This window comes from Piliocolobus tephrosceles, chromosome 1, assembly GCF_002776525.5.
Source record: "Piliocolobus tephrosceles isolate RC106 chromosome 1, ASM277652v3, whole genome shotgun sequence".
NCBI classification, from domain to species: domain Eukaryota; kingdom Metazoa; phylum Chordata; class Mammalia; order Primates; family Cercopithecidae; genus Piliocolobus; species Piliocolobus tephrosceles.
This window is the reverse complement of record NC_045434.1, coordinates 167,491,904-167,516,935: the sequence shown is the minus strand read 5'-3', so window position 1 is coordinate 167,516,935 and position 25,032 is coordinate 167,491,904. Positions and strand designations below refer to the sequence as shown.

General features: G+C 50.4%; 1 protein-coding gene across 1 annotated transcript in view; it reads left to right on the top strand.

Moving 5' to 3' along the window:
* The window catches only part of MROH7 (maestro heat like repeat family member 7), a 63,890-nt gene extending 39,396 nt beyond the window's left edge, over positions 1-24,494 (top strand). The window contains exons 12-21 of the mRNA XM_023187316.1: positions 1,269-1,459; positions 6,738-6,875; positions 9,273-9,387; positions 14,025-14,165; positions 14,847-15,026; positions 15,790-15,945; positions 16,323-16,445; positions 20,770-20,872; positions 23,330-23,392; positions 24,253-24,494. Coding sequence (XP_023043084.1) covers positions 1,269-1,459; positions 6,738-6,875; positions 9,273-9,387; positions 14,025-14,165; positions 14,847-15,026; positions 15,790-15,945; positions 16,323-16,445; positions 20,770-20,872; positions 23,330-23,392; positions 24,253-24,494 — 1,452 coding nt within the window. The remainder of the gene's footprint in view (positions 1-1,268; positions 1,460-6,737; positions 6,876-9,272; positions 9,388-14,024; positions 14,166-14,846; positions 15,027-15,789; positions 15,946-16,322; positions 16,446-20,769; positions 20,873-23,329; positions 23,393-24,252) is intronic.
* The last annotated feature ends 538 nt before the right edge of the window (positions 24,495-25,032 follow it).

Sequence of the window (25,032 nt, the reverse complement as noted above, 5' to 3'; positions counted from 1 at the left end):
ATTTATTTATTTATTTATTTATTTATTTATTTATTTATTTATTTATTGAGACTGAGTCTTGCTCTATCACCCATGTTGTTGGAGTGCAGTGGCACGATCTTGGCTCACTGCAACCCCTCCACCTCCCGAGTTCAAGCAATTCTCGTGCCTCAGCCGCCCGAGTAGCTGGGACTACAGGCACCTGCCACCACACCTGGCTAATTTTTGTATTTTTAGTAGAGATGGGGTTTCCCCCTGTTGGCCAGGCTGGTCTCAAACTCCTGACCTCAAGTGATCTGCCCGCCTTGGCCTCCCAAAGTGCTGGGATTACAGGCATGAGCCACTGTGCCTGGCCTGCATGGAGTCTTAATGTCACAGCTCAAACCATTGATGTATAAAGCATGCTTTCCTTCGCCCTCTCATTCAGGCTGTAACACTCCTGTGGGACTGGAAGGATGATGATCAGTGACTCCACTTTTCAGAGATCTGAGGCCCAGAGGTGCCAGGGAGTGGTAGAGCCAGAATGAGCCATGAGTCTTGTGACACCAGCCCATCATCCGCTCCCCACCCCCTAGTATTGCCCTTCTGCCGGTTAGAGAGGACTTGGTGGGCCAAGTATGAGGGTGGGCCCAGGCCAGGTCCAGAGCTGGACTGGCAGGTGGAGAAGTTGCCCCAGGTCACCAGTCCTTGGGGGTAGAGCTAGCACTTGAGCCAGGCTCTTGCTCAAGGCCTGGTGTTGTTTTTCTTGGCTGCTGGCCTCATGGGGATGGGAGTGAGGACAGCCTAGTTTAATGGCCCGGGGTGAAGAGGCCAGCCTGGTGCCCCTTACATTCTGTTTGCCTGTGTTGTGAATGAGGAAGAGGCACAGCATGCTCTAGTTGGTATCAGAAAACCCGGGTTCAAGTTCCAGCTCTGCCCCAAGGGGCTGGTGACCTTGAGCTAGCAGCCTCACCCCTCTGAGTCTGTCTCCTCACCTGCAAAATGAGATCAAGACTCTTTACCTCTCAGGAGGTAGAAGCGATTCTTCCACCATGATTCTTCCAAGGTTGCATAAACATCAAAGCCCTAGACCAAAACTAAGGGGGGGACTGTTGTCCTTGTCTGGGACAGGGCCTACCCAGAGAGTCAGAGGTCTGGGTCTGTGGGGTGGGGAATCCTAGCTTCCCCAGGCTGGGCCAGAGGACAGCAAAGACCCAGATCCTACCTCCCAGAGAGGCAGTCCAGGCCCCAGCCAGGAGTGCTGGGAAGATGGGCCACAGCATCCCAGCAGCCTCTTCTCTGCCCCATAGGCAGCCAGCGGCCTGTGCGAGCTCCTGTCTGTCAATAGCTGCATGGGCCGTGTGAGGCGCATCTACCCCCAGCTGCTCCTAGCCCTGCTTATTCAGGTCCATTACCACATTGGCCTCAACCTGCCTGGCTACGTGGCTTCTCCCAAGGACACCAAGAAGGGCGCACAGCCCTCTGCCTTCGTACCTGTGCGGTATGCTCTGCTGTCTCTCTTGACCCTGCTGTCCCCGGCGGTGGGAAGGGCCATCCAGCCGTAACCTCCAAAAGTCTCCAGGCAATCAATCAATAGAAATTAGCTTTGGGACTAGAAGAGAAAACAGAAGCACACTTTTATTAGAGCCAATAATTCATTCAGCAACTGTTTTTGAGCACCTGCTCTGTGCATTACATACTGTGTTTAGTCTAGATCACAGAAAAGAATCAGCCCTCCCCAAGGAGTTCACTCTTTACTTTTTCTTCCTTCCTCCCTAGAGATATTATTTGTATTAGGTTTGTATCCAAGGCCCAAATACTTTATTTTTTATTATTAATTGGAGTAGATAACATAGGCACATGGGTAAAATACTCAAAAGACATTAAAAGGAAGCTTCCTTCCCTGTCCTTACCCCAGTTACATTCCCAAAGACAACCAAGTTCTTCATGCCCTCCCAGAGGAGGATTATGCAGGGATAAACACATTTGCTTATATTCTGTATTTTTACAACAATGGCAGCACCTCACACCGCTACACATTTTTTTGCCTTCATTATATACTGTGTCTTAGAGACCTTTGTATTTTAGAGCTGTCTCCTTGTTTTTTTTTTGAGATGGAGTCTCACTCTGTGGCTCAGACTGGAGTGCATTGGCGGGATCTCGGCTCACTGCAACCTCCGTCTCCTGGGTTCAAGCAATTCTCCTACCTCAGCCTCCCGAGTAGCTGGGATTACCAGTGTCTGCCACCACGCCCAGCTAATTGTTTTCATTTTTAGTAGAGACAGGGTTTCACCACCGTTGGCCAGACTGGTCTTGAACTCCTGACCTCAGGCGATCCACCTGCCTTGGCCTCCCAAAATGTTGGGATTATAGGCGTTAGCCACTGCACCTGGCCAAGCTGTCTCCTTATTTTTAACAGCTGCATAGTATCTCTACGTATAGGATCCCGGTGCACCATAATTTATTTAACCAGGCTTCTCTGGATTTCAGTGATTTCCAGCCTTTGGCAATTACAAGGCTGCAGTGAATTTGCTTGTTTATATGTCTTTATGTGTACGTGCGATTGTATATGTAGGACAATTCCTGAAAGTAGAATGGGCACATCAAAGGGCTTCTGCATTACATATTAAGGTGATAGAAAAAGCTCCTGACCATTGCATGATAAAGGATAAAATGGAGTGACTCCTAAAACATCCAGTTTGCCAAATTGCCTCCCACAGAGGACACTGCCACCAGCAGTGCAGGAGTATCTATTTCCCCACACCCTTGCCAACACAATGTGTTATAAAACATTTTTATCTTCGCCAATATTAGAGTTAAAAAATGGAATTTTGCTGTAGTTTTAGTATGTGTTTCTCTTATCATGAATGACATTGAGTTTGCTTTTTTTCTTTTTCTTTTTCTTTTTTTTTTTTGAGACAGGCTCTCACTCTGTTGCCCAGGCTGGAGTGCAGTGGCGCAAACATGGCTCACTGCAGCCTTGACCTCCCAGGCTCAAGCAATCCTCCCACTTGAGCCTGACTTCACTTCTTGAAGTCAGGAGTTCAAGACCAGCCTGGCCAATATGGTGAAACCCCGTCTCTACTAAAAATACAAAAATTAGCCGGATGTGGTGCTGGGCGCCTATAGTCTCAGGTGCTCAGGAGGCTGAGGCAGGAGAATCACTTGAACCTGAGAGGTAGAGGTTACAGTGAGCCAAGATCGCACCAGGGCACTCCAGCTTGGGCATCACAGCGAGATTCCGTCACATCGTTTGTAGAGATGGGGGTCTTGCCATATTGCCCAGGCTGGTCTCAAACTCCTAGGCTCAACTGATCCTCCAACCTTGGCCTCCCGAAGTGCTAGGATTATAGGTGTAAGCCACCATGTCCAGGCCAGAAATGTTTAATTTTCATATAGCCAAGTTTATCAGTTTTTACTTCTGTGACTCCTATTGTGTGTTATGCACAGAAAGGTACATTTAGAGAGGCAGAGGGCAAGCAGTTGTGTAGTGGGCTTGTGTCTGAAAGTCTTGGATTCAAATCCTGGCTTCATCACCTAGAACGTTGTATTTTGGGTAAATGAATTTTATCTCTTGACAGTTGGTTTCCTTGCCTATGAAATGGATAAATGATTCCTGCCCCACTGGTGTGCTGTGAGGACCAGATAGGGTTGCATCCCAGCAAGACACCATTTGCCAGCAGTGTGGCCAGTTCCCATTCCCCTCCTGCTCATGCTTGTAGGTGCCGCTCTGAGAGCATCGTCCAGAAAGCTGACGGGCTCTGGGGAAAAAAGGAGGCTCTGGAGGGGGAGGAGGAACACATATGGGAAAAAGTTCTTGACCTTGGAGTGATGAAAGGTGTGAACTGCCAATGCAGAGGCTGTGGCTCAACTGAGGACATCAAGGAGAAGGTGGAGGAGTGCCCGATTATCCACCTTACCTCAGCGTCTCAGAAGCAGCCTGAGAGGCAGAAAAAGCAGAGGCAGGCATGTGCCAGGCTGAAGGGGAGCCAGAAAAGCCATGAGATGTAGTGGTCTAAATGGTGGCCCCCAAAAGACATGTCTGTCCAGAACCTATGAAGGTGACCTTATTTGGAAAAAGGGTATTTGCAGATATAATTAAGGATCTCAAGATGAGGTCCTCCTGGATTAACCATGTGGGCACTGAATCCAATGCCAAGTGACCTTATAAGGAGAAGAGAGGCCCCGACACAGGGGAGAAGGCTGATGAAGACAGAGAGTGAGTGATGTGGTCACAAGCCAAGGAGTGCTGGGAGCCACCAGAAGCCAGAAGAGGCAAGGAAGGATTCTCCCCTGGGCTCTTCAGAGGACTGTGGCCCTGCTGACACCTTGATTTCGGATATCTGGTCTCTAGAACTGCGAAAGAATTTGTTTCTGTTGTTTTGAGCCACCCAGGTTGTGGTGATTTGTACAGGAAATGAATCCTCAGGGGTATGGCACCGGAGCAAATTGTCGGTGCCCCAGACTGCAGTGATGAGGTGGAATAGCTCCACAGACCGTCAGCACACAAGGCGGCCACATCCTCCCTAGAGGAGAGGCAGGCTCTGGTAATGAGTGCAACAATTACCCCTGCAAACAGCTTGGGTTTGAAGGAGGAGGAGGGAGTGGCCTGAGAGCTTGTCCTGTGAAGCCCAGTTTCTGTGCCTTCCAGGAAGGTGAAACTTTCAGCAGCCCTGGGCTTTAAAGCAGCTCCAGCTGGGTGCAGTGGACCACACCTATAACCCTAGCACTCTGGGAGGCTAAGGCAGGAGAATTGCTTGAGGCCAGGAGTTTGAGACCAGCCTAGGCAACATGGCGAAAACCCATCACTCCAAAAAAATAAAAAAATTAGCCAGGTGTGTGGTCCCAGCTACTCAGGAGAATAAAGCAGGAGGTTCGCGTGAGTCCAGGAGGTCAAGGCTGCAGTAAACCATGTTCATGCCACTACACTCCAGCCTGGGTGACAGAGCGAGACCCTATCTTAAAAAAAGAAAGCAACTTCATGTCATATCAGTCATTGGCTCTGGTGTCCCAGTGCAGGGACAGAGAATGAATATTTCAAGGTGTCCTTTGCTCCACTTTGCTGAGAACACCTTTTAGAAGGGTGAAACTTGCAGAGTGAGTGTTTGGGGACACAAGAGCCACCCCATCACCCATAGCACAGCCCTCCTCCCAAGAGTTTCCACTCTATTTTTCCACCAAGCAGCATGGGCACCATCTGGGCTGTCGCAGGTATAACTTTGGGAATGGGGTGAGAAGGGAGGGAAGTAAGGCCCGGGATCACCTTGGGGTCAGGGTGGGAGGGAGGGGGAGGGGAAACCCAGGATCATTTTTGTGAAAATATGAAGCCTGATTGAGGGAGTGAGGTGAAGTGACAGAGAGGATCAACTACGAATGATGCAGTTCTGAGTTCAGAAGTTTTGGCCCAAATACATATTCGTCACGCAACAAATGAGGACTGGGAGGGCTGGCCAAGCCGTGGCTACCTAGAACCTCTAAGTCAGGTCATTCCCTTCTGAGCTCCGGAGCTCAATCTGTGCCCAAGCCAGTTGTAAGAAGGTGTCCAAAACGATGACCCTGGAGATAGGGACACACAGGGAGGGGAAGGTGGTCCAGTCACCGGAGGAACATATGCAGGAGGCTCATTCTGTTTTAGGTGAAGGTGCTAGTGCCCGAACTTGAAGAGAACAACCTTTCTTCAAACAAAAACCTGTACATCTCAGCTTAGCCATTCAGCCAGTACTTGCAGAGGGAAGAGAATGGTGATGGGGGAATTGGACAACGCTCTGAGCCTGCCTGTCTTTCTCCCTCCCTTTTGTTTGTAACTCTGAGTGCTGAAGGCATTGCCAGTGGGGGACTATCATTGATAGCACACATTTCAAACAACAAGCACAGAGGTTGAATGATTCCAAAATTCTGGCCTCAGGAGAAGCTTTTATTTTCACACTGGATCAATATTCATTACAAAAGCAAAAACATGAAAATGAAGGGCAAGTTTCTGAGGATTACCTGATTACTTAAGTCCTTTCTTTGGAATCATGAGAGCCATCAGCTCTCAGTATCATCTGAGGTATGTCCACAAAGTGTACCATAAACTCTTTCAGCAAATGTTTAGGTTTCTGGAAAACTTTGTTTAAATGTAAGCTGTGTTCTATACAGTGTCAGTTTTTATTTTAATAAAAGTCTATGTAGGCCGGGCGCGGTGGCTCACGCCTCTAATCCCAGCACTTTGGGAGGCCGAGGCGGGCAGATCACTTGAGATCAGGAGTTCAAGACCAGCCTGGCCAACATGGGGAATCCCCATCTCTACTAAAAATACAAAAATTAGCTGGGTGTGGTGGCGCAGGCCTGTAATCCCAGCTACTCTGGAGCCCCAGTCTGGTCAGTTGGTGGGTCATAAAAGCTCCCCAAGGGCTGCTGCTGGGCATCCAGTTTGAGAATCACTCCTTAAGTGTCCTGAGTTGGAGAGGGACTCGGCCCAGTTAGGAGACTGTGAGTGAGCAGAGAAGCTGCCTGCCCAGCACATGGCTGATGCGGAGTGGAGGGTGAGAGAGAGGCTGGTCCCAGAGGTAAAAGCACAGCCTTCATAGGGAGGTGGACTTTGCTTCTGTTTCCTCTCTTGTTCTAAAAGCTAATGATTATTTGTAAAAAGTCACCCTTTGTGGATACACTGAATACCCCTACCTAGCATGGTGAAGAGAAGCTTGTCAGGCCAGATGGCAGGAACGGTCGGGGTGGAGGGAGGCTTGGCCTGCTACAGCCCGGATAGGCATGAGGTCTCAATTGCCCTGTCTTGGCAGCTGGGTGGTGAAAGTGGTGAAAACCCTGCTGCTGAGGATGGGCTGCTCTTACGAGACCACCTTTCTGGAGGACCAGGGTGGCTGGGAGCTCATGGAGCAGGCGGAGAGCCACCACCGCGGAGTGGCCCTGCTGGCAAGGTGAGTCCCAGGACCACCTTGGGGTTGGGGTGGGAGGGAGAAAGAGGGAGACCTCAGGATCTTCAGACGGACTTGGGTTTGCATCTCTCTCTGGGCAAGACCCTTTCCTGTCTGTGACCTCTTCGCTACAGCGGAGAGGGTGCTGTCTTCCTCAGCAGGTAGACAATACAAATGTCAAAGATGGCACTCACTCTTCAGCGGTTCCTGGCCATTGTGGAGCACTTAGACTATCCACAAAGCACCTTTCCTTAGTGCATTATGAATTTAGTTCCCATGCCAATACAGAAACGGTGGTATAACCGAGTTGTTGAGGTGTGGCCTTGGAGATGGCCTGACTGCATCTGAACCCCAGCTTGCCACTTGCCACCTGTGTGACCCGGGACAAGTTCCTTCCCTCTGAGTCTCCACTCTCCCTCAGTAGCATGGAAATAATAGTCAGACCTACCTCTGAGGGTTGGGGAGAGGATTAATTAAAGTACTTTGAACAGCCCCTGGCATATGGTAAGAGCTCCACACAGGCTAATTTTTACTATAGTTATAGTCACTGGTGGGGCAGGGGTGATTAATATATATTTTGCACAGGAACATGCCAAGTCTGGAGAGGAACTGTCATGTGCCCAAAGTCACACAGACAGGAAGTGGCAGAGCTGAGAAGTGACCTGCTGACCAAAGCTCTTCCCTAGGCCACGCACAACTTCCCATGGGGTCAAAAGGGAACACCTTGATTCCAACGCTATGGCTCCTGCAGGAGAGCCTGCATCTTAGCCCTGCACCCTGAGTGCTCCTGCTGGTGCTTGCCCCAGGATCTCAGGACACAATCACATTTGTTGAGCACTTACTATGCTCTAGGCACCATGCAGACAGCTGTCACATGGATGATCCCATTTAATCCTCACCATGACCGATGAAGTAGCATATTTATTTATTTATTTTGAGACAGAGTCTTGCATTGTCGCCCAGGCTGGAGTGCAGTGGTGTGATCTCTGCTCATTGCAACCTCTGCCTCCTGTGTTCAAGCGATTCTCCTGCCTCAGCCTCCAGAGTAGCTGGGATTACAGGCATGCGCCACCATGCTGGGCTAATTTTTGTATTTTTAGTAGAGATGGGGTTTCACTATGTTGGCCAGGCTGTTCTCAAACTCCTGAAATCAGGTGGTCTGCCCGCCTTGGCCTCCCAAAATATTGGGATTACAGGCGTGAGCCATGGCCCTCGGTGAAACAGCACTATTATTATCCCAGCATTATACATGAGGAAATGGAAGCCCAGAGAAGTTAAGCATCTTTCCCCAAGTGACACAGCTAGTGCTGGGGCCAGGATTTGAACCCAGCTGTCTCATTCCAGACTCTAGGCATGGTTGCCAGACTGTACTACATTCACTGATGGTGGAGCGTAACGTGGTACTCCTCAGACTTGAGTGTGCAACGGAATCACCTGCCGGGCCCTTAAAACACTGGTTGCTGTGCCCCTGCCCTAAGAGTTCCTGATTAGTAGATCTGGGATGGTGCACTTCTTTTTTGAGATGGAGTTGCCCAGGCTGGAGTGCAGTGGCACAATGTCGGCTCACTGCAACCTCTGCCTCTGGGGTTTTAAGTGATTCTCCTGCCTCAAACTCCCAAGTAGCTAGGATTTCAGGCATGCGCCACCACACCCAGCCAATTTGTTTTGTATTTTTAGTAGAGACGGGGTTTTACCATGTTGACCAGGCTGGTCTTGCACTCCTGACCTCAAATGATCTGCCCGTCTCAGCCTCCCAAAGTGGTCAGGCCTGAGCCACCGTGCCTGCCCTGGGATGGTTCACTTCTAACAAGCTCCTAGCTGATGCTGATGCTCTGGTTGGGTGGGGGTGGCACTTAGAGGACCACTGGCTTAGTAGAATGAACCAGGCAGCTGGAACGTGAGCCCTCGGTTGGGGCTCCAGCTCTGCCATTTTCTAGCTCTGTGACCGTGGGCAGTTCACACTTAGAGCCTCTGTTTCCTCACCTATGAAATGGGGATAATAACAGTAACCTGCTTCGAAGGATCAGATGGAGTAACAATGTGAAAGCGTGTGCCTGCTGCCTGGTGCTTGGTGAGTGGGCCTTCACATCCTCTCCTTCCTCTCTCTGCTCCCTGACGTGGTCCTGTGCAGCTGAGGGTCTTCAGCCTGCCTCTCTTATTGATTTGTGCTGTGCCCTCAGGCAAGTCTCTTTCCCCTTGTGGGCTTCAGTTTCTTCATCTGTTAAATGAAGCAGTGAAACCAGATGACCTCTGAGATCCCACCCAGGTGGAAAATCCTGGGAATGCAGGAATCCAGGTGATCCTGGCTTACCCAGGATTTCCCGTGTCACAGCAAGTTCCCCCCACAGGTCCCCCTGGGGCTGGAGACCTGAGGGGACTGCTCCTCCTCCCCACCCCCAGGGCCATGGTGCACTACTCCTGCCAGGAGCTGTGTCGCATCCTCTACCTGCTCATCCCGCTCCTGGAGCGAGGCGACGAGAAGCACAAGATCACAGCCACCGCCTTCTTCGTGGAGGTACCAACAGGGGCAGCGGGTACACAGCGGGAGCTCCTCCTGGGTCTCGGTTCACGTCACTAGTCATTTCTCCTATGTAAACAGTACTTTATAGTTTACAAAGCCTTCCCATGGGCGTGATTTCTCTTGACTATGATGACCTTGTTGGTCTCCCTCCCTCCTCTCCCTGTCTCTCCACCCTTTACCCTGTTCCACTCTTAACAAGACTCCCCTAGTGCCCAGGGAACCAACAACCTTTGCTAGGCACCTCTGTGTATCAGGCACCAGACATATAAAGGTGAATTTGACTCTACCCTGCCCTCAAGGAATTTTTGGTGTGGCAGAGGACACAGAGGACACCCCAGTTATAACATGGGAGTGATGCTAGTGAGTGACTTGGGCTATGATGGGGCCATCCAGGCTGTGGTAGGGAAACAAGTGACGTGAGGGAGGGAGGCATCAGGGAAGGAGGGTTTCCTGGAGGAGGTGACATCTAAGCTGAGTGTGTGTTGGGGATGTGCTGGGGAGAGGTGAGTCAGGAGAAGTTGGTAGGGACAGACCCGGAAGAGAGAGACTTGCTAACAATAATAGCTAATATTTATTGAGCACTTACTATCTTCCAAGCATATTCTAAGAGCTTTACACACATTGATTCATTTGATCTCATACTAATCTTATGACTCAGATACTATTCTGTGCCCCATGTTAGAGAAAAAAACCCTGAGGCATCAATTTAAGAAACTTTCCCAAGACCAGACGCTTGTAAGTGGCAGATCAGGATTCAAATCCAGACATTCGGGCTCTAAAACCCTCCCCTTTCCTTTTAGTTTTTAAAAAAAGTGGTAAAATATACGTAACATAAAATTTGCCATTTTAACCATTTTAGGTGTACAGTTCAATGACATTAATATACTCATTGTTGTGCAACCATCACCACCATTCATCTCCAGAACTTTCGTATCTTTCACTACTGAAACTCAACACCCACTAAATGCAAACTCCCCGTTCCACCTCCCCCAGCCCCTAGTAACCTCTGTTCTACTCTCTATCTCTATGAATTTGCCTCTTCTAAGTATCTTATGTAAGTGGAATCATACAATATTTGTCCTTTTGTGCCTGGCTGTTTCCCTAAACATAACATCTTCAAGATTTATATATATTGTTGCATGCGTCAGAATTTCCTTACTTTTTTTTTTTTTTTCTTTTTTGAGATGGAGTCTTGCTCTGTTGCCCAGGCTGGAGTGCAGTGGCGTGATTTTGATTCACTGCAACTTCTGCCTCCCAGATTTAAGCAATTCTTCTGTCTCAGCCTCCTGAGTAGCTGGGATTACAAGCAAGTGCCACGATGTCCGGCTAATTTTTGTATTTTTAGTAGAGATGGGGTTTCCCCATGTTGGCCAGGCTGGTCTTGAACTCCTGACCTCAAATGATCCGCCCGTCTCGGCCTCCCAAAGTGCTGGGATTACAGGTGTGAGCCACTGCCCCTGGCCAAAATTTCCTTTCTTCTTAAAGCTGAATAACATTTCATTTCATATACATACCACATTTTGTTTATCCATTTGTCTGTTAACCACCATGCTTACCTAGCTCTTGTGACCTGATGGTTGTCATGAGGCAGATCTGGGCTATCACCAGGGTCTGTATAGTGAGAGTCAGAGGCAGGAGGCTCATTGTCTGCTTGGATAGTGTGAAGGTTAAGGAGGGCTTCCTGGAGGAGATGACATTTAAGCTGAACCTTAAAGTTTGCCAAATGAACAAGAGGCAGCATCGATATCCTAGGTGCTTTTGTCATCTTTTCTGCCACTCCAGGTGGGCTGTGAGTTGGGAGAAGGGACTATGTCACATTGGCATTGCACCCCCAGGTGCCCCAAGAAGTGGGGATGGGATGGATGAATAAACACTGCCTGGCTCTGCAGGTACCAGCAGAATGTGTCACCTCCAGGAAGAACAACCCTGGCCTTGGGGTTGGGAGTCCTGGGTTCCAGCCCCAGCTCCACCCAGTTCTAACTCCAATTTCCCTGACCATGGTGAGGGAAAGAGAAAGGGAAACTACCGTTTCTTACAGGCCTACATTGTGCCAAACACTTGTGTTGACCTCTTTCAAATGTTATCTCACTAATCTGCACAGCAACCCTGCCGAGAAGGATTTGTGACACCCATGCTTAGGGGAGTTAAGGGGAATTTTTCAAGGTCACAGAGCTCAGAGAGTCCAGAGAGATTCAGAGCAGGCCTGCCGGACACAGTCCTCTATTTTGGTCAGCCTGTTGGGAGAGGCACTTCTAAGTCTGTTAGTAGCTACCACATGGGTTCTTGTATGAGAGGAGGGAGGTTGGATCTTGCCGGACCTTATGGAGCATTCCTGTGTCCACCACAAGGTCAGGGACTCTAGGTTTAACTTGTCCCCAGCATTCCCTGGACTCCTGAGCAGCGGCCCTTCCTCCCTGCAGCAAGGGTCTTCGCCCAGGTTCAGTCTTCTCCACCTCCCCAGAAGGGGTGCCTGCTCCTGGCCAGAGTCAGCCCCCATTAAAGCCGTGGTGCTTTGATGTAGCTCAGACGCTGCCCCCCACCCCCAGCTCGTCCCCTCTGCCCTGGCTTCCTGTCACCCTCTCTGCGGTGATGGTGTGTGTGCTCCCTTCTCCCAGTGGCAGTGAACTCCTTAAGGAAGCTGTGCCACCTTGGGCAAGTCACTTAACCTGCCTGTGCCTCAGTTTCCTCACCTGTAGTATGGAGATGATGACTTGACCATCTCCTAGAGTTTTGATGAGGATAGTGAGTTCACATAGAGCACTTAGAACAGTGCCTGGCACATAGGAAGTGCTATCTGTGAGTCAGTTAAATTGCTGTTAGGGTTCTCGTGACTCTTTTCTGTGTCTCCAGTGCCCAGCCCAGAAGCTGTGCACAGCAGGCCTGAATATTGGTGGTGTAAATTGGTGGAGGGTGGGGGATAGGTGGAGCCCCTCCTTTTCTGCCTCCTCCCTCCGGTGACCTGTCCTGCCCCCTCCTCCAGCTCTGCCTCTCCCCAGCTCTTTCCTCCCACAATGCAGACCCATGGGCTCCACAGTCACGGGAGATGTCAGGCAAGAGCATGGAGGGGAGAAGCGTTTATGAGAGTGATGCAGCGGGCATCGAAGACCTGTTGGCTGCCGTGTGTGCGGAGGCCAGTGGGGGAGAGGAGGGAGATGAGGGTGAGGCTGGTGTGCAGCTTGGACGATGGGGGGCTGGTAGTGCTAACTCTGCCACGGGGAGTGCAAGAGGAGGGCACGCCTAAGGAGGAAAGGAGTGAAGTTTCTTTTTTTTTTAGATGGAATTTCGCTCTTGTCACCCAGGCTGGAGTGTAGTGGGGCCGTCTCCGCTCACGGCAACCTCCACCTCACGGGTTCAAGTGATTCTCATGCCTCAGCCTCCTGAGTGGCTGGGACTACAGGCACCCGCCACCACGCCCAGCTAATTTTTGTATTTTTAGTAGAGACCGGGTTTCCCCAAGTTGGCCAGGCTGATCTCAAACTCCTGACCTCAGGTGATTTACCTGCGTCAGCCTCTCAAAGTGCTGGGATTACAGATGTCAGCCACCTCGCCTGGCCTCACTCCCTCCATCCCTCCCTCCCTTCCGTCCTTCCTTCCCCTTCCTTCCTTCCTTTCTTTTTTTTCTCGAGGTGGAGTCTCGCTCTTGTTGCCCAGGCTGGAGTGCAGTGGTGCAATCTTGGCTCACTGCAACCTCTGCCTCCTAGGTTCAAGTGATTCTCCTGCCTCAGCCTCCCGAGTAGCTGGGGCACATGCCACCATGCCCGGCTAATTTTTTGTATTTTTAGTAGAGACGGGGGTTTCACCATGTTGCCTAGGCTGGTCTCGAACTCCATACCTCAGGTGACTCACCCACCTTGACCTCCTGAGTTGCTGGGATTACAGGCATGAGCCACCGTGCCCAGCCCGAGCCAAGATTCATGTTGGACCTGAACTCATGCAGCAAGCAGTCCCTGAGCACATATTCCGCACCAGAGTTGATGTCAGCTAACAGGGGCCCATGGAGGAACAACTCGGGTTTTGTCCTCAGGGAAGCGCCCCGTTGGACAGGGGAGGCAGATGGAGGCACTGAAGGTTTCCAGGTGTTGCGTCGGGAGGCAGCCCAGGGCACCCAGGGGCCCAGGGAAGGAGGCACTCAGCCTAAATGAGGCCAGGGACAATGTCAAGCCTAGCTTCAAGGCTCTGAGTTTTGGTTGGAGCCCTGTGAGGTGGCAGGGGTCAGAGTGGAGGTGGCATCCCAGCAGAAGGGCATTTTGCCAGCACAGAAGAGGTGGAACAGCCTGGGTAGTTCAGGGAACAGGGGACAGCTTGGTTGGAAGCTGGCTGACTGGTAGTGAGGGTGTGGGCTGGGGGGTGGGCATGCTGCTGTTAATGAGGCCACAGGGCAGGCAGAGGCCTGACGGTAAAGGCAACAACAGGCGTCATAGGGGCTTGGAGCTGGAGAGTGACACACTCAGCTTTGCCACACAGTGCTGATGGACATCAGATGGAGACTTCCAGCAATCTGTTGGTTTCGCAAGTCTGAAGCTCTGGGCAGAGCTGAGCCTGGTATCCAATGTGCAATCCCAGTGCATGGGAGGCCAGGGGCCTGCCCTGCCCGCCTCAGCCTGGGAAGTAATGACCCTTTGCTCCCTCAGCTCCTCCAGATGGAGCAGGTGCGCCGGATCCCTGAGGAATACTCTCTGGGGCGGATGGCAGAAGGCCTGAGCCACCATGACCCCATCATGAAGGTGCTGTCCATTCGAGGCCTGGTCATCCTGGCCCGCAGGACTGACAAGGTGAGTGGGAGGCAGAGGAAAGCCTGGCCCACCCAGGCCCCAGGCTGGAGGAAGGACAGAGCTCGGCCATTATAGTCCCTGAGAAGCCCGCAGCTGGAATCAGAGACCATTTCTATCTCCGCCTCAGTTGCTCCATCTGTAAAATAGATATCCTTTAAAAATCTATCTATTTTATTCCTTTTGAATAGTTTCTAATCTAGGTTTTTCACAATGATTCTAAAGACAGTGTGTATAGGAAGGGCAAAGGGTGGCACAAGTATTCCTATTTTATAGATCAGGAAACTGAGCCCAGATTGTTGGTGCATCATTAGCATTTTTAAAAGTGCTTTGTTTTTCTCTACCAGGCATTGTTGCAGTTCATGATGTAGCTGCTATGAAAGGACAGAACATAGACTCAGAAAGCTAACTAATGAAATAGTGTGTCATCTACCTAGAACCAAGGAAGGGGGTAGACAGCAAAGGGCCTCAGGGGTCCCAGCCAAGGAGTCAGTGAGGCCAAAGAGGGCTTTGAGGAGCAGCAAGACGTTGGGTGAGGGTATTCCAGGCAGGTGGGATGGCATAGGCCAAGGCCTGGAAGTGGGGATTGGGTCACCAAGTTCATTTCAGTGAATCAGAGGCTGGGTCTCTTCCTACTTGCTAGCTCAGGTAGGAGCCCTCATCCCAAATGCTCCTGCCCCATAGACCGCCAAAGTGCAGGCCCTCTTGCCCTCCATGGTGAAGGGCCTGAAGAATGTGGATGGGATGCTGGTGATGGAAGCGGTCCACAACCTTAAGGCCGTCTTCAAGGGGCGGGACCGGAAGCTGATGGACAGTGCGGTCTATGTGGAGATGCTGCAGATCCTGCTACCGCACTTCAGCGATGTGAGGACCCCACAGAGCGAAGGAGCGGGAGGGATCGAGAGGGGATCCTTTACTACTTAGGGGCTGCATTGCCTCCTGTGCCCCCACTGGGACCTGGGCAGGGATGGGTCAGCCTACTGGGAGAGGAACTTTGTTCCAGCTGGTCCACATCTTTTTGTAAAGGTTCCTTATTCTAACTGGTTCTGATGGAGGAAGCCCTTTCACAATCGAGTCTCCCCAGAGAGGATCATCTTATTGTGACTGGTTCATCTAGAGGGGGTACTTTTTGTTTTAAAGACAGGGTCTTGCTCTGGCACCCAGGCTGGAGTGCAGTGGCAAGATCCCAGCTCGACCTCCCTGGCTTAAGCAATTCTCGCACCTCAGCCTCCTGATAGCTGGGACTATGGGCATGCACCACCAATGCCCAGCTAATTTTGCATTTTTTTGTAGAGATGGGGTCTCCCTATCTTGCCCAGGCTGGTCTTGAACTCCTGGACTCATGTGATCCTCCCGCCTCAGCCTCCCAAAGTGCTGGGATTACAGGCATGAGCCACAGCACCTGGCCAGATTTTTTTTTTTCTTTAAACTGCCCCTAGCAGAGGAGGGGAGGAAGGCATTTTCCTACTTAGCACTCCGGTGCCTTTTAGGTTAGTGGGGGCCTGGCTGGGAAGAGTCGGGAGAGCTCCAGACCTAGGCTTGAGTAAGGGGAACAATGGCTCTGGATCAGCCGCAGTGAGTGGTGTCCCAGAGGAGGGATCCCCTCTGAGCCTTTGGTCTTCCCCAGTCACGAGAGGATGTGCGCTCCTCCTGCATCAACCTGTATGGGAAGGTGGTCCAGAAGCTTCGGGCACCACGCACCCAGGCCATGGAGGAGCAGCTGGTCAGCACCTTGGTGCCCCTACTGCTGACCATGCAGGAGGGCAACGCCAAGGTGAGCCAGGTGAGTGTGCATGAGCCCTGCACCCTCTACCCCTCCTTCGGGCCCTGTGGGTGCACCTCTTTTTACCTTAACCAAGCCAGAGTCGCAAACAATCCTGGGGGCGGTTATGTATGTCTAGCCACGTCTGTTTTCTAAAGGCGCCCACATCAGGATTCTTCCTCAACATGGCCAGCTTCTGGTCGTAGCTGATGTATTAAAAGAGAAAAAGGTCCTAAATCATGTGCAAAATAAAAATAAAATAATAGTAATTTTAAAAATTAAAAATGGTCAGTTTCACTTGTACAATTTCAAAAAGAAACTGAGTTTTCAAAATCCCTTTTTCTGGACCGTAGTCTGGCTGTCCACAGTTCTGATATTTCCTTCCTATTGGTTCCCAGAAATGTGTGAAGACCCTGTTACGCTGTTCTTATTTCATGGCTTGGGAGTTGCCAAAAAGAGCTTATAGCCGGAAGCCCTGGGACAACCAGCAGCAGACAGTGGCCAAAATTTGCAAGTGCCTTGTGAGTGCTCCCAGAGAGTAGAGTGGTTCCTTACAAGTGTGTTGGAGGTGGCTAATTCTGTGTCTCTCTCTTCCTTCTTTTGCCACCAGCATCCTATTTCCATGACCAACTACAAGTTGTTGGCTCTGGAACGTTCATCTCCACCTCTGGCTTCTCTCTCAACTTCTAGTGTTCTCTGTTCAGTGGCTTCCTGTATACCTCACAGGCACTTCAAGCTCAGTTTGTCTCTTTTGAGCCTGTGCCTTTTCCTTTCAATTCCTCCTTTTCCCTCTATATCCCCTAAGCAGAAACCTAGAATCATCTTGGGTTCCTTCATCTCCCTCACCTTCCACACTTGATCAATCTTGAATATCCCGAGTATCTTGGAATCTGCTTTTCCCTCCCCACCCTGCCACCGTCATTGCCCTTAATTCAGGGCACCGACATCCCTTGGTTAGGCTATTGGCCCAGCCACCCAAGGGATCTCCCAGCCTTTAATCATCCGCTCCAATCCATTTCCTATCCAGGCCATCAGAATGGTCTTGTTAAAACACAGTCTGCTTGTATGACATCGCTGCCTCAAGGGCCGCAGTGGCTCCTTTCCTACAACATCAATTCCCAGAGTGTATTACCTGCAACACCAGTCTCATAAAATATGCCCCAGAGGGAGGAAAAGAAGTTTGAAGACAAGTAAGTTTAGGAAATACTACACTGACATTCTGCTCTTGGAGATTTGCAATGACATCAGGAGACTAAAGGCTCTGAGATGTTTTGTGCTGAGGAAATGTGTTCATGGTTGTCTATATAATAGTTTTCCAAACTTATTTAACCACGGAGCTTCCTTTCTCGGTGATACCTGTGAAAATCATGAGGTAGGAGCAAGCCGCGCTCATGCGCGCGCGCGCGCACACACACACACACACACACACACACACAGAGGAGCACAACTCTGCAGGATACAGCCTAGTTCTCCACATGGCATTTGGGAAGCTTTGCCTGCGGTCTCAATCTACCTTCCCTGTTGTGGGCAGCAGTGAGCATATGAGGGAGTGCCCCTGGGACCAATACCCGTGGAAGGGAGTGGAAGAAACAGGAATAACAAAGGGAGAAGTCAAGTTGCAATGTAGCTTCAGCAGAGGTCTCAGCCAACACTGCCATGAAATTCCCAAATTTGGTCCGGGTGGTCAGGTCTGTACACTCCTGTGTTCATCTGTCACTAGATGCCAGTCACCCTGGGAAGGACATGACCTTGGGCCAGGCAGTTCTCAGTCCAGGCGATGCCCAGAGCTGGGGGAATTAATCCCTCCCGTGTGAAGAGACATCTGAGTGGGGAGTCCATGACTCCCCACACCAATCTAACATAAATACACAAAGCCACAAATTGTTATTGGACTGAGAAAAGCTCCTTGGCCACCACTGTTATCAGTAATGCTCAAAGCCTCTGCAATGGAGGGTCTAATGATATTACCATCACATTCCAGTGGGAAATAGAGGTCTGGAGGAAGTGCCTGCCAGGGTCACTAATTCAAATGCCTACGGTGGCCAGTGACCAGGCAGATAATCATGAGTGGTGTGGAAGTGGTAGTCCCTGAGCAACCTAGAGAGCCCAGGCCCCATTGAAGGTAGGGGTGAAGAGCTCAAGCTCACCGTACAGGCCCCTCACTTGCCAGCTCCTCTGGTTTCACAAGAAAAGCTAGAAACCTATTTTTTTTTTTTTTTTTTTTTGAGACGGAGTCTCACTCTGTCATTCAGGCTGGAGTGCAGTGAGTGGTGCAATCTCTGCTTACTGCAACCTCCACCTTAGGGGACTCAAGAGATTCTCCTGCATTGGCTTCCCAAGTAGCTGTAATTACAGGTGTGTGCCCCCACACCCAGATAATTTTTTTGTGTTTTTAGTAGAGATGGGGTTTCACCATGTTGGCAAGACTGGTGGTCTCGAACTCCTGACCTCAGGTGATCTGCCCACCTCTGCCTCCCAAAGTGCTGGGATTACAGGCGTGAGCCACTGCACCCGGCCTACATTTTTATAGGACATGAATTAGCACTCAATGTAGCTCCTTTTTTTTTTTTTTGAGACAGAGTCTTGCTCAGTCACCCAGGCTGGAGTGCAGTGGCGCTATCTCGGCTCACTGCAAGCTCCGCCTACCGGGTTCACGCCATTCTCCTGCCTCAGCCACCCAAGTAGCTGGGACTACAGGTGCCCGCCGCCACGCCCGGCTAATTTTTTGCATTTTTAGTAGAGACGATATTTCACCGTGTTAGCCAGGATGGTCTTGATCTCCTGACCTCATGATCCACCTGCCTTGGCCTCCCAAAGTGCTGGGATTACAGGCGTGAGCCACCGCGCCCGGCCTTTTTTTTTTTAAATGGCGTTTCCCTCTTGTTGCCCAAACTGGAGTGCAATGGCGTGATCTCTGCTCACCGCAACCTCCAACTCCCGGGTTCAAGTGATTCTCCTGCCTTAGTCTCCTGAGTAGCTGGGATTACAGGCATACACCACCATGCCCTAATTTTGTATTTTTAGACGGGGTTTCTCCATGCTGGTCAGACTGGTCTCGAACTCCTGACCTCAGGTGATCTGCCCGCCTTGGCCTCCCAAAATTCTGGGATTACAGGCATGAGCCATCATACCTGGCCAGATGTAGCACGTTCTAAACACTGTGCTTGTCATTGCTCTGCAGGCTACTGTAGCCCGTGGCTGCCAGCTTGTGACCTCTACAGGTCCTCGGTTTCTTCTTTGAGTCCTCAGTTTCTTCTTTGAGTCCGCAGTTTCTTCTTTGCTCTTCAGGCCATCAAGAGCTTGCTCATTTAAAGGTCAACCTCCAGGCTTAGCTTTAAGAAGGGGCTGGTAACCAATTCATTCATTTGTTTATTCATTCATCTGACACTTTTTGGGCACCTGCTGCAAGCCAGGCCCTGTCCAGGGTGCTGAGACTCTGAGCTGAGTGAAACGGCCCTTCTCTTGGGGGAGCTCCAGATACAGTGGGGGGAGATAAGTATAAATAATTACAGCATGGTGTCATAGGTGTCATGAAAAAAGATGAGCAAGATCTGCTAGAAACATCAAAGGTGGTGGGATGGAGCTCTGCCTAAGGGCTGTGGAAGGCTTCAGGGAGGAGGTGGCATCTGAGCTGAGGTTTAAAGGGTGAGAGGGAGTTTATGACGTGAAGAAGAGTGGGAAGGGCACTCCAAATAGGAGCAATTTCTTGTAGAGGGTGCAGATCTGGGGATAGCTGGCCATGTCCTTGGAGTGCAGCATGGTGGGCATGACAGGTGGAGTCAGTGGAAAGAACTGAGACTTGGAAGGAAGGTCAGACCCAGAATATGATCATGAAGCTTTGCATACCAGGCCTAGGAGCTTAGACCTTGATATACATAGGTCATCAACAGGAGAGTTATCAGATCAGATTTCTCATCTTCTCCCTCAACAGCTCCTTAGCTGGACAGGCTCCTTAGTTGGACAAGCTCCTTAGCTGGACAACTTTCTCCCACTTTCTACCTGTCAAACCCATCCTGACTATCTCTGTCAGACTATTTTACCCAAAATATGGCTTTCTCACTGTCCTATTACGAATAAATCAATGTTGCCTTCCTATTTCCTAATGTACAAGTAAGCCCTATTTTTGTCTGGTTTTTAAGGGCTTTTAAGACCCCCTAACTCGGCCGGGCGCAGTGGCTCAAGCCTGTAATCCCAGCACTTTGGGAGGCCGAGACGGGTGGATCACCAGGTCAGGAGATCGAGACCATCCTGGCCTACACGGTGAAACCCCGTCTCTACTAAAAAATACAAAAAACTAGCCGGGCGAGATGGCGGGCGCCTGTAGTCCCAGCTACTCGGGAGGCTGAGGCAGGAGAATGGCGTAAACCCGGGAGGCAGAGCTTGCAGTGAGCCGAGATTGCGCCACTGCACTCCAGCCTGGGCGACAGAGCGAGACTCCATCTCAAAAAAAAAAAAAAAAAAAAAAAAGACCCCCTAACTCTCCAGTTTATCCCCATTGCTCTATACCTTGAATCCCTCACCCTTGTCAAAATGTCTCCTTACCTATGTCCCTCACATGTCATGTCCATTCCCATCTCTGGCTGGATCTGCATTTCAGAACTTTCACTCTGAGTGCAGCAGGGGGATAAATTGGAAGAAGAGACACCCAAGGCAGGAACATCATCGAAGTGATTGTTCTAATCAGCTAAGGGAAGATAAGCTCTGGCCTCCGGGGGGCTCATGCAGAGGCAGCAGATGTATTTAGGAGGCAGGGGGCGAGGGTCACCATTCCTAGCTTCAAGAAGGGTGGATGGGCAACTGGTTCCTCTGAGGGGCCAGCACTTTTGGGGTTTCTTTTTGTCCCAGGTGAACACCCACCAAGACAGTGCCTTCATATTCCTCAGCCAGAGCCTGGAATATGCCAAGAACTCACGGGCCTCCCTCCGGAAGTGCTCAGTCATGTTCATAGGTAACCTGCCCCAGCATAAGTCATCCCGCTGCCAGGGCTCTGCCTGCTCTCTGATTTGTTTCCTCCCAGGCTGCTAGCCCTTCCAGGACTTGGGTGGATGCCCCTCTTTGGGTGCAAGGCTTGGCCAGCAGACAGCCACGGTGCAAACTAGAATGGTTTTCCCTGCTCTAAGATCATGGCTTAGGAAGTGAGCCACAGGCTGGATTCAGTCTGAAGTCTTTGTGCAGGTCACAACCTTGGCATCTGTACATGGCAGAACTGCTGCTTTTCTCTAGAGTACAGCATGGGTACAAGCCTAGCAGGAGCCTGGGCAAATCCCCCATTGAAACAGCAGGAGGAGCCAAGTACCATGGTGAAAAGAGTCAAGTAGAATCTCAGTTCCATGGTTCCCTTCCTGTGTCACCCTAACTGGATCATTTACTCCTACTGAGCCTCAGTTTCCTCATCTGTAAGATAGGGATCACCTCCTGTTTCACAGACTGAATGAGAATATTTTTTAAAAGAGCGGGGGAGGGATGGCACATACAGGTGCTCAATGTTAGCAATCTTCATTCTTCCATTTCCCATATTCCCAAACTCTGCCTTTTTGAAACAAACAAACAAACAAAAGGACATTCCCCTTGACCAGAGCCCCCACAGGACCCTTCTGATGGCAAGTGGGTGTGTCTCCTCCCATTACTCACCCCTCCCTCCAAATAACCACATGCGCTTCACCAAGGGCCAGGAGACCTTGTTGCAAAGAGGCTTGGAAATGATCCCATTTGTGAAGTGATATTTCTTTTAGTATCTTTCCCAAGTTAATTTGCTGTTTTCATCCATCCGGTCATCCGTCCACCCATCTGCTGGTTTATTTAGCAAACGTTGATTCCCTACTCTGTGAGAGGTATGATGCTTAGGCTAGAACAACAAAGAGCCCTTCAGGAGGTGATGCTGATGAAGGTGTGTGGTGATAGGGGGTGGCTGTTAACAGGATCATGCTCGGGCAGAAGAAAAATGCCCAGGACTGGAGGCATCCCTTAGAATGTGAGGGCTGCACAGAGACGTCTACTTCCTATGTGCTGATTTCTTTAAATCTTGCTCCAAATTAATCACTTCTAAAATGGAGGGTCGAACACCCTGGGAATCATCTCTACATCAGGGCCTGTGCTGGGGAAACAGAGTTGAGCAGAGCCTGGATCTGCCCAGAGATAACTCCCAGAGCAGTGCAGTGATTATTAACCTTTTTTGGGTTATGGCTTTTTTGTGAGACTCTGAAGAAAATTATGAATACTTCCCTGAAAAAAGTGCATGTATGTATACAATTTTGCCTGCAATTTTAGGATGCTAAGATCCTTGCCCTCCCACTCTCACACCTCAGTGGATCTAAGATTAAGTAACTTCTGGTGTGGTGAGAGATAAAATTAATAAATCACAGGTAAAATACAATATGGTATGAACAGATAGAGAAAAGCTCACAGATACTCAAGAAACCTAGAGAAGCACCTAACTTATCCGGAGCAAGGAAGGACTTCCTGGAGGAACCACTTGTTAAGTTGAATATTCAAGGACAAATAGGAATTACCAGGAAAAGAAGTGAGGGGCCAGGGAGGGTGGCTCACTCCTGTAATCCCAGTCCTTTGGAGAGTCAAGGTGAGAGGATCATTTAAGGGAAGGAATTTGAGAGTAGCTTAAGCAATATAGCAAGACCCCATCTCTACAAAAAACAAATACTAAAAAAGTTAGCTGGGCATAGTGGCAAATGCTTATAGTCCTAGCTACTCAGGAGACTGAGGCAGGAGGACTGCTTGAGCTCAGGAGTTTGAGGCTGCAGTGTGCTACGATCATGCCACTGCACTCTAGCCTGGGCGACACTGTCTAAAACAAACAAACAAACAAAAAACAATAGTGAGGGAAGGACCTTCTGAGAGATACAGCCCATTCAAGGACCTGCAAGTACTGCAGGAGCCAGGCTTACAGGCTGGGAGCAAGGGAGGGATGAGCAGTGCCTCAGAGAAGTCATCAGAAACATATCCTTGACCCAGCATAGCTGAGTCTCAGCCCTCCAGGGCCCTGCTATAGCCATGCCTGACAAGTATGCAAGGTGCTCAGTGTCTTACATGTTATTACTGCTCAAACTCCCCATAGAGGTGGACAGCAGAGGCAGCAATTCCCTGTGTCACAGATGAGGAAACTGAGACCCAGCCTGGGTACTGGGCTAGCCTGAGGCTGCACTGCCAGAGTCAGCTGCAGCCCAGATACTGCCCCTATCCTGGTGCCATCCTGTCCACTGGACCAGCCATCCTTTTCAAGACCCCTCTTGGGGAATCTGTCCCAGGGTTCAAATGAAGTTTTGTGTCCTCATGTGTGGGGTTGGAGGATAATGGGAAGAGCATCTCTGAGGAGCTCTGGTCTAAGAGTGGGTTGGGGTGGGGTCAAAGTCAGAAGACAAATGCCCTCACTTCTTGGATTACACTCAAGGGTCCCTGGTCCCCTGCATGGAGAGCATAATGACAGAAGATCGTCTGAATGAAGTGAAAGCTGGTAAGTCATGCCCCGCATTGGTGAGATTTCAGGGGATAGTGAGAGAGCGAGCAGAATCACAGTGGGTAATAGGGAAAGGGAAGGGATGTGTCCCAAGACAAAGGTCTTCAACTCAGTTCAGTTGTACTAGTTTTTTGTTTGTTTGTTTGTTTTGAGACGGAGTCTCACTCTATTGGCCAGGCTGGAGAGAAGTGGCACGATCTTGGCTCACTGCAACCTCCCCCTCCTGGTTCAAGCGATTCTCCTGCTTCAGCCTGGCAAGTAGCTGGGACTACGGGCATATGCCACTGCGCCTGGCTAACTTTTGTATCGTCAGTAGAGACAGGGTTTCACCATCTTGGCCAGGCTGGTCTCGAACTCCTGACCTCAAGTGATCCACCTGCTTCTGCCTCCCAAAGTACTGGGATTACAGGCATGAGCCACTGCCCCTGGCCAGTTTTACTAGTTTTTAATCCAGGATGATTATAGCATTAAGTACCACTGGGTTACCAAGAGACAGAACACAGCCTCACCCTAGAGGAGCTCACAGTCTCATTAAGGAAATGAGGCTCAAAAGCGAGACTGAAAGCCGTTTAGTGCAGGGTGACTCTTAAGTGGGGACTGACTCACTTTGTAACCAAGGAATATGATGACAGTGTTAAGGTAGGCTAGGACAGTCCAAGAAGGCTTCCTGGAGGAGGCGGATTTTGATTCAGGCTCTGAAAAATGTGAATAATTTGAAGTGCCAGGAGGAAAGTGAGATGAGGGGATGCCAAGCAGAGGGTGCTTAAGCCAAGGCACAGAGATGGAAAGGATTAGGTATGAGACCCACACGGGGTCCTGGGTCTTAACAGGAGGCTTCTCCCTTCCCCTTGATGCAGCTCTGGAAAACTTGAGACATGACCCAGAAGCATTAGTGTGCATCTACGCGGCCCAGGTCCAGGACCACATCCTGGCCAGCTGCTGGCAGAACTCCTGGCTGCCACACGGGGACTCGTGGGTGTGTTACCCGGCCAGCACGCACCACTGGAGCCCCAGCTGTGAGAACCTGCCCACTTCCCACCAGCGGCGCTCCTGGATCATGCAGGCACTGGGCTCCTGGAAGATGTCCTTGAAGCAGTGACGTCCCTGAGTCCCTAACCCTCCTCAGGGTGGTTGAGCTCCAGCCACGCTCCCTATAAATGTCGTGTGGCTTACCTCTCTATCTTGATTGTTTCCTTTTGGGACATCCCCCAGGCTCTGGAGCAGTCATCACTTTGAGAGGAGTTTGCCTTGGTTTGTTGGCTCAGTCAATAACTATTGACCTACATAGTCTGTTTTGCCCATATTGTATAGGTGAGGAAGCAGAGGGATGAAGTCGCTTCCCCAGGGCCACACAGCGAGTCTGCTGGATGTCTCAGTCCCCTGCCCCATATTATAAGAACAAAAGGAGATGATGATTTGGGTGGCTGTCGGGGAAAGGGAAAAAAGGGAAAGAAGAGACAGCCCCACCCCCACGACATCATGCATATCCCAAAACCCTGAATTCTGAGTCCCGCCCTTGGGTCTCTGCCCAGTAATTGGCCACCACAGATTCTAGCAGCATTTACTGAGCACCTAATCTGGGCCAGCCCTGCTCTGGGTGCCACGATACACACATGAGTAAGATCCAGCCCCAGGCC